Below are 10,167 nucleotides of genomic sequence, written 5' to 3'. Positions count from 1 at the left end.
ACAAAAAAATTAATTTCTCTTACTATAATTTTATTAAAATCTTATTGAAGGAAAATTTTTTTAACGTACAATTGAACAGATACATTGAAAAGCAGCTCTATCATCATTAAACCAAATTAATATCACATTAAAGATTATCCTGCAAGCCTTAGAAGGATCAGGCCAATACCCACTTAACTGAAAATCAATAGTATTTTGTATGAAAGGTCAATCCAAGCACAAAAAAATTGTAGTACAAACAGCTCAACAAAAAGCCTACGGTCTCCTCCAGGACTTGTATATACATACCCATCCTACAAATTATCCCTCAGAAGTTGTGGGTATTTACTCCTCAGATGGAAACGACTTGCTACCAACAACAGTTTTATGCTTACCAGCTAAATACAATTTTTTATATGACCTTGGACATGCTATCCACATAATTTAATAAGGAGAATAAAATAAGACAAAAAATTCCAGATCCTTGTTCAAACTAGCTAGCAAGTTTATATAAACGCTACAACATTTTTGATTTTAGTAACAAGCAACCCATTCTATCCCTGGAAATGTGTAGCACATATAAGTTTCAACTAAACTACAAACCATTCAGCCAGACTCCAATCGGAGATGAAGTTGAAAACAGCTGTTCTTTTGTTTACAGGTTTAAAGCTAGTTTCATTTATTGATCAATGCAGTGATGCAATTTACACATAGAAATTTTTTTATTGTTTCAGAATAATTTTTAAATTTCTAATAAAAAAATAATATGCAGAATAATAACATCACCCTTGGATACTTATAAATCATGGATAATTTTGGCAATGAAAGGAGTAAAACAATCCTTAGAAGTTTTAGTTTTATTAATATTAATTAAAGAAAATTGTGATAGAAGTTAAATGGCAGTTTAAACTTTTTAACTGAGAAACCTTTTCACTGTATAAAAACAAAAACAAACTCTGTAATGTTAAAAAAAATAAAGTATCAAATCATATATGTTGAATTATAAAAAAATATATATAAACAAAGAACTAAAAACTTAAAAGTTCATAATTTTTTAAAAGTAATGAAAAAACTGATTAATTAAATTACATCCCAATAAGGAAATTATCAAAATAAATTCATAACCATTCACTAATACAACGATTAATACAATTTTTTTAATATACAATTTGAATATTCATAAATTTTTTTTGATGAAATTTTTACTCATCTTGCATTTTTCAGCTACTTATACAATAGACAATCAGGTAAGTATTATAATTGCAATGAAAAAATCTAGATAGTTATTACATTAATTTAATGTAACATTTCTTAAAACTGACTGAAAAATAACAAGAAAAATATAATTTTTTTTTTTAATATATTCTCCCATTAACCCATAACCCAAACATATTATCCCAAGCAACCAAAATGTTTTAATCAGATTTGCTTGGTGAGAAGCTGATTTATTCATATTATATTTATGTACTCACATGTTGTATACTGTCTAAATAAATTCTTTGAAACAAATGTATCAGGTTTTTTTTGTAATTAAACAAAGAAAACTGACACAGACAATGTGAATATTCAGTTCTGAATTATTACTTACCGTAAATTATAATTTAAACTATTGTAATTTTATGGCTATCCAAAATCATCTCTAGATCAATTTTCATAAATCGATTGTCATTTACAACAACCTAAGCTTGATTTTCTTTAAATTTTTAGGTATTACCTAAGTACTGCTTAGGTTATCAAGTGGCTTATTTCATACATTTTTTCTAACATGTCTTACTTAGAGATGGAATTTACATATAATTAGATAACATATTTTAATAATTTTACTGATTTGCATTGTGGGAATGTTATAAAAAAATGAATGTGTTAAATATGTAAAATAACCGTATCTGATATTTACAATTAAGATTAAAATTACTTTCAATTATTTAAATACAAATGTTGGTTTTATATCTTAGCTAGAAATAAAATTATTTTGTACATAATGAATAACAACCAATACAGATTGTGTTTTTAAAATTATCGTTTCATCAATTATGGATGTATAAAACAAATATTAAATTTATTTTTAAATAATTGAAAGTAATTTTAATCTTAGTTGTAAATATCAGATATGGTTATGTTACATATTTAACACAAAATAATTTTTTTACAATATTCCCATATTGCATATCAATAAAATTATTTTTCCTTAAGCACAAATTTTTAATTTTTGTTCTAAAAGCGACTCTAACCACCTTCTACATAACAGATGGAAAAGCTCAATTTATGGAAAAGCACAGGACCATTATGTTATCACTTCAGAGGATGAGATGAATGACAATTTTTGTATCATGTGAAAATGCCAAGCCTGACCAGGCATTACCAGTCTGATTACCACAACCAGTCTTAGAACCCAGAAAAAAACAAAACTGCTTAATCTGTAGAACACAAATTTTTAATATTTACAGCAGTAAAATTCCAATAACTAAATAAAACTTGAAGGAAAAATTCTTGTAATATTATTAACTTGTTTTCTTTAGATTCTAAAACATTATAATGTGCAATAAATTAAAACAAATTACAGTAATTTATGTCATTTAATGGGTTACAAATCTTATAAAATGTAATGCAATAAAAAAATTACAAAATGACAAGATAAAAACGTTTTACAATCAATCTGATAAATATTACAACTGATGTACTGAACCTTTCAAAATAACTGCAGAGATATAAGAAAATGCAAGCAATTACTAAAATTACGGCAAACAACTGTGATAATAATGATAATAATAATAAATGTTACTTTTAAATAGACCAAACAACTAACAGCTTATACTAAATGACTTTACGGTTATGAAGACACCAGATTACTTATGCTTTTTCTTCAAGTAATTTGTTTAATAATAACCGATCTAGTGACACAATTTAGGTAGAGAAACAAACTGTAACAGCTAAGCAGATTTAATCTTTTACTAATTACATATTAAGCAATTTCACTTTAATGTGATTAGAAATAGATACAAGAATGAAAACTGTTTCAGTAGCATATTTTAACTATGTTAATAATTTAGTACCATAATTTTTGACCTTTTGGACTACCCAGAATTTTATATTACCCAGGTTTTACTACAAACAAAAATGTAGATACTAGTAAAAGAACTAACCTGTTTTCACATTTAATAAATTTTTTATACTAAAATTTTATTTCACAAATATAAACCTAAACTCACAGTTCAAATTTCTTTACAATTTTGAATTTTTCTACATCTGTTAAAAAAACACTTTTAAAAAATTATGTTTTTATTCGCTCTCATTAATTGGAAAAAGAGCAAAAACCCCACAAATCTGAAAATTTCAGAAAAAGCCAACAATGCGATAGGTGAAGTGATTTTATATATATATAATTTCATATTACAAAGAACTTTTAAACAAAGTTATAAATGTTGATAATTTAGTAAACACAGATGGACTGTATAGTGATATTACAAGGTTGTATATCACTATACAACCTTGTATCCTATCATTGACAATGCTACTGAACAAGATGTTAAAAAATATGAATACAGGAAAATATTCATTGATTCGGCCTGTAATACTGTACGGGTCTGGTACATTGACATTAACTAAAGCAGCTAAAAGAAAGCTAATAACTTTCAAAGATCATAACATAACAAAACAAAGAAATAAGAGAAGAATGTAGGGACCCAAACATAATCGTGCTGATTAAAAGCAGAAGGCTAAGACATGTTTGAAGAAGGGAATAAGTTACAACGGTTAGAAAATGGGCAAATTGGTTTATTGGCACAATCCCTGGGAAAATCCCATTTGAGGTGGGAAGATCAGATGAAGACACACAATAGAAGAGTGGATGCCGAGATGGAAGAGATGAAGATGGAGACAGCTTGTTGTCGAGGCCAAAAACCTACTAGGGTGAGTAAGAGTATTAAATCTATAAAACAAATAAATGTAAGAATAAAAAAAAATAATTTCATTTTTTTAACATAACAATTGTGCAAGTGATTATTTGGTTTATTTTTTATTATAGTAATAATAAACAAAAAAAAAAATATATATGTAGGAATTCAAGACTACTGATAAAAATATAAAATCTATAAATTGATGTTAAAATTATAATAAAAGTTTAAAAACATTGGTTACAAACAGTAAAAGTGTAAAAACAGAGAATTATTTTATATTAAATCTTTTCTTACTTCCATTAAGAAAAAACCCTGTACTCTTTTTACTCTATAAAAATGCTGTTGATCAATCAGCAGTTTACATACACACTAGGAATTGCTCCTGAAATTCAGCAGTTTACACTAGGAATCGCACCTGAAATTCACATAACCATTCTCAATACAACACATAACCCATGCCACAGAAGTGAATTTGTTTTCTGTTCCTTCTTCAAAGAAACAAATACATACCAGCAACAGAGAATAACAAGCAATAACTTTCATTCACCATAGGGATTCTCTCAAAAAGAAACTCTGTTTAGTGTCTCTTGTTATCATACATCGCAGCCATAAGAAAGAGCAATACATAATGTAAAGCAACAAATTAATTTATCCTTTATTGAGAAATGTAAATATAGCAAGAGATAGAGATTCAAGAGTAAATAAATTGTGTTTAACTCCACAATTGTGATAACTCCACTCAGCGTGGGATAATTAGCAGTTTAGTTTACAGCAGTCTAGTTATCTTTTTAATGCTAGAAATATGTTCATTGCAAATTTGTGAAAACTACATTAAGTAAATTTCAATTAGCTTTCACAAACTTATTATGTATTTTACCAAAATTATTTTTTTTTATATACATACGTTAATGCCTTCAAAATGAACCGTGAAAGAAAAAGCTTATCTGAAGAGGTATCTTAATATCTGATAATAAAAAATTACAACCACTAAATTTTGTAAACACAAAAATTTACAACTTTTGCAATAAAGCAAACAGTACAATTCTTGTATTTATGTTTGTACTGTATTGATTTTCTTTTTAAATAGCCATGTGTTTAATTTAAAAATCCTGTAGACACATGGAAAATGTAAATTACTTCACACCAGGTTTTTAATGGTAATAGCAGTTTTCTTAATATTTGAATTCAATATTCCTCAACTTCATTATGACAAAAAAAATGCTTTTAAAATATGTTTAAAAATAGTTTTGTCACCGAAAAACATTTGATAGTTTATTTCAATATCAGTCGTTACTTTTTCTTTTTTTTTTTAATTCCCATTTCAGATCTTGGTACACAACATTTTTTTTTAAAAGTGCAGTTTCATGTAATTTGAATTAATGGGATAGAAAAATGGTGTTGAGAAAAAAATCTTCACAAAATTGCTACAAAATAAGACTATTAAAAAGGAATACTGTTATATGTAAGTATAGAATAAAGTGGAGACCTGGTTTTTTTTTACGTTTTTTGTTATCTAGGATTGTTAAGCAATTACATCTAATCTAACCAAAGTCCAAAATTCAGAACAGTTTTAATGGAGATTCTTTCCTTTACAACCAATATTTCATCATCTGCTCATAAAAATTATGAAACTATATACATAAAAGTGTTATTCAGAACAAAAATAAGAAAAAATGTCCTACTGTAATTGAAACGTGAAATACAAACTTAAAACCTAGAGCATAACTGGCTACCAAATTGAAATAAATCAGAAAATTTGTTTTTTTAATAATTAGATATTTTTTCTTAAATAAAAATAATTAATTTTTTTATATAGTCTCTTTACAAAGTTATTTAACATTGGAAATCATAACATTTAAAAAAAAGTAGCGAAACTACTATCATAAAAGAGAAAGAAATAGGTATGTTTCACAAATAATTTTCCATAATCTAATGAATTATCTTTAAATAGATTAAAACAAAATTATACTGCAAAAAATACAAATTTTAATTCAATGTAAACGTCATTTTTTTCTATCAAGTAGTTTATATAATATATTGCTTCCAAGACAATCTTTTTTTTTCAGATTTATACAACAAATGATAGAAATAAACACACAAGTAAATTATACAGCTTCTGAAATATTTTGATGCCAGATTCTTCTACTATAAGCACAGTTTTTAATTTTTAACTAGAAGAATAATATATCAATAAATAAAAATTCTTGAAAAGTTACCTTTTAAAACCATTGTACTATCTTTTTTACAAATGGTAAAAAGATGCTTCATAGCACTAAATGTCACTTCACAGAGCTGGATAAAAAAGTTGTTCAGTCAAGTAACAAGGTTTGTTATCATATTCTACATTACATATTAAGTCATACTCATTTTTAATAAATGGTTGGTAGTTCAACTAACTCATTAAAGAATTTTCTGTCTACATTCTAAAAAATAGTACTTGCAAGACTGTTTGGGCAACCAAATTTTGAAATGGAACCCTTTATAATTGACTGACACTATTGAGTGGCACTTCAAACTTATAAATATTCAAAATAAGAACAATCTTTAACAACAAAAGTGTAGAATTATAAATTAATCTGATATCAAATTTTTTATTGTTTTGAAATATTTAATAGAGAGCAATTATTTAAACATTTATAAAAAGTTCAGCTGCCAAATATTAACTGAGCTGATAAAGGCCCATAAGTTGTGCCTTTCTTTTAAAAATTTAATTTAAATTAGGTTGCAACAGTATGTAGAAGTGTTTTAGTGTTTTAAACAATAAAAACTACAAAAAAATATTATGTCTTTTGAACACCTGTATATAATTTTAAATTAAAAGAATTGTCTAACAATACAATTATTACTTTAAAGTAATAAAAAAAATGAAAATAAATATATAAACAGTAATAACAATAACAACAATCTCTGATTATTATTCTTAAATACAAGTATGATTAAATTATACTTCCAGAATAAGAATGAAAAAAATACAGCTTAAATTACAGGTCAGCAAATCAATTTATAAAATAATAATCATTATTTTATATATATATATACAATGTACCATCATATTATTCTAACAATATATATAATTTAAATTTTATTAAATGTAACAGCTACTAAAATATTTGTGTAAGTGCTTCTTAAATTCTAATTAATAAGCGATAAAAAAATAATTATAACAGTAATAAAAAAACATCAAATTTTTCTTTACATATGTATAATATACTAATGGCAAAGGCCAGTAGGTAACCTAAAATTACTTAGTCAATTGTCAGTTTGACTACTATTAAAGAAATTATTTTCCTTCTTTGATTTTTGATTAATTTTAGTTTTGTTTTCTTCTGATTCAAGGCGACAGCTTTTAGTAATATTTAAATATTGAACACATGAGGGAAAATAAGAATTTATTGCATTATTAAAAGATTACTAAACTGAATTTGGTATAAGCGACCGATAAAATTGCCAAACAAAAGGGCAGGATTGACTCTTTCAGTATGCCAATATCAAACAAATGGAAACTCCGGTAAAGCCTGAACTGTAGTTCATGGGATACAATTCTTGAATGTATTCAAAAAGAAATACTGGACTTAAGGTATCAAATACCAGTGCGTTGAAAATGATATCAGAAGTCAATCTGAAATAAAGGCTAGATAAAGGGAGCTCAGTACACTGCAGCATTGTACCCTTACACACCATGACCTGCAAATGACTTAAGTGCTATCACAGGAGAATGCAGGTCAATGGAGAGGCAAGGGAAAACAATTATTTTTGATTCCTCAAGATATTAGGTTCTATAAAGCAATAGGTGAGGAATTGTTAATATTCTGAAATTAAAACTTTTATTTAATTCTATTATTTATTATAATAAATTCAAGAATTAGTTGTGCTATAATGTGTATTTAATAGTTTTTTCATTCTGTTTGTGTTGCAAACCCCTCCTGAAATTGATTTTTTCTACAGAATACTTTAATATCAATAACTATATTTAATCTGTACTAAGAAAAATGCAGACAGCTGTAAAATGTTTTGCCACATAGCAAGACATTAGGAACTAAAATTCATCATCATATGTTACAAAAGCAATCTGAATGATTGCTTTTGTAACATATGTTAGTTTTATTAATATATATTAGTTTTATCAATATCTCGGTTTTATTTAATGCTCTTCAACGTTTAATGAAGTGAATAGATAATGGTTAAAAAGCAGTCAAAATATAGACTAATTAATTTTAGGAAAACAGCATAGTACTTTCTTTTCCAGTATTATACATACATATATAAACAATTCCAAGTATTTTATTTTTTTTTTACATCTACTTCAATAAATAACTAAAGTTTTATAAATTAATCATAATAGACTAAATAATAGAAAGACAAATGTAATTAACCGCTATAATAATAAAAATTAAATTAAACAAATAAACATTAATATTTTTATTATTTTTTTAACACTGAGAATATCTTATCACGCATTGCAGATAAAATAATAGTAATATTATATTGACTATACTATAACAGTTCATGATTTTTTTAAATAATTTTTTTGCATATTTTATTATAGTAAATAACAAAACTAACAATTATATTAGATCTATATTTGTTTTTTATTAATACTACATGATACTGCAATCATCAACAAAAATAATAATATTAGTAGAAAAAAATTAAAACAATAAAAAAACTCACAGCGAATGGTACAAAGTTATGTTTAATAATATAATGATAATTAATTATATTAACAAAAAAAATCATAAATAAATTAATAATTCATTACATAATTATAGGAAAAAAAACTGAAAATAAAATATAAGTTAATAAGCTAAAGATGTTGCCACTGTGTAGAAACGAGATTCGTGCTCGATTCGATAGCTCTAGCGATTTCTTCATGTATTCCATGACCGAGCCATAATAATTGTAATTTACGGTAACGTTCATGACATAAACGTAATGGATTACCACGTCGTAAACCTTGATCTGTTTCACCATAATCATCGAGATATGGTGGTGTCATAAAACAACCCCGATTCGGACTTGCTAGTAACAATACTTCGCATTCTCTCACTCTTAAAAATACACATGCACCAGCTCCACATTTATAAGCATGGTATGTACATGCACCAACCTGAAAAAAAGAATTTTATTTATTAAGAAATTATATATTATTTTAACTGTTATCGATAATATATCTGGGGACTCCAATAACTTGTGGTGGCCCTCTGCCTTGTTTCAACTTCAGCAGCATAGGTGCACACTAAATGAGATCTATCTCAAGTTATTTCAGCAACAGAACAGTCGTCCTTCGCGACGACTGTTCGGAAGTAGGAAAGACCCTGTCAAAAGGTTGTCCACAGGGCAGCGTATTAGGTCCACTCATCTGGGTTGTTGAATTTGATTCTCATGTGATTTCGGATGCCCAGTGGCTGCCGCATCATGACATATGCTGACAATGGGTTGCTGCTGGTCGAGGGCAACTCACGTGCCGAGTTAGAGCTCAGAGTGACACAAACATGCAAGGTTCTCAGGTTGTGGAGTCTTCAGCATAAGATGGTTTTCAGTGCAGAGAAAACCACTATGATGCTTCTTAAAGGTCGTCTAGCTGCGACCTGTCACCCACAGGTCATGATGGACGGTCTTCTGATTAGGTTCACTGTTTAGAAATATCTGGGTGTCATTCCTTGATGAGAGGCTTCAATTCAAGGAGCACCTTCAGCTTGTCCCAAGGAAGGCCATTGATGCCTTCTTTGGTGTTTGTAGTCATCCATCCCAATTGGGGGTTGAATTACTGTACCATGCGTATTCTTTACAAAGGTGTCTGTGAGGCTATAATGTTGAACTCTGCGCCCGTCTGGACTCATCATTTATAATTCCAATACAATAGGAACATTCTATTGTGAGCCCAGCATCTTCTTTTGTTAGCTGTTGTCTGTGGCTGCAGAACTGTCTTGAGACAGGCAGTCTGTGTGATCGCCGCCATAAAACCCATAATAATCTAGCTATGGAATGTAGCAAGCAGTATATTTCTACAAAGGGAGGTCTTCTTACTAGTGGGCGTATGTGAGAAATCGAAGACCAAACAAGCTAAGTGGAACGATTCTTCTACTGGTCGATACATGCATGGTATTTTTCCAAATGTTAGGGAGCTGCGAGCAATTAGGTGGGTCTCCCCCACAATTGGTACACAACTCAATTTCTCTCAGGACATGGTGCCTTTAGGAATAGTTTGGCAAGGTTTGGTTTGGTTTGGTTGATTCGGGGTTATGCCCGAATTGTAGAGTTGATGATACTATGTACCATGTTCTTTATGTTT

General features: G+C 27.9%; 1 protein-coding gene across 2 annotated transcripts in view; it reads right to left on the bottom strand.

The window, feature by feature from the left end:
• Positions 1-638: 638 nt before the first annotated feature.
• Ubr1 (Ubr1 ubiquitin ligase) overlaps positions 639-10,167 on the bottom strand; it is a 65,889-nt gene continuing 56,360 nt past the window's right edge. For both annotated transcript variants that reach the window (XM_075378503.1, XM_075378505.1), the window contains exon 3: positions 639-8,982. In XM_075378503.1, coding sequence (XP_075234618.1) covers positions 8,680-8,982 — 303 coding nt within the window. In that variant the 3' untranslated portion in view covers positions 639-8,679. The remainder of the gene's footprint in view (positions 8,983-10,167) is intronic.

This window comes from Lycorma delicatula, chromosome 11 (assembly GCF_047948215.1).
Source record: "Lycorma delicatula isolate Av1 chromosome 11, ASM4794821v1, whole genome shotgun sequence".
Lineage (NCBI taxonomy): Eukaryota > Metazoa > Arthropoda > Insecta > Hemiptera > Fulgoridae > Lycorma > Lycorma delicatula.
The sequence above is the reverse complement of the archived record's forward strand: the minus strand, read 5'-3'. Positions and strand labels throughout refer to the sequence as shown.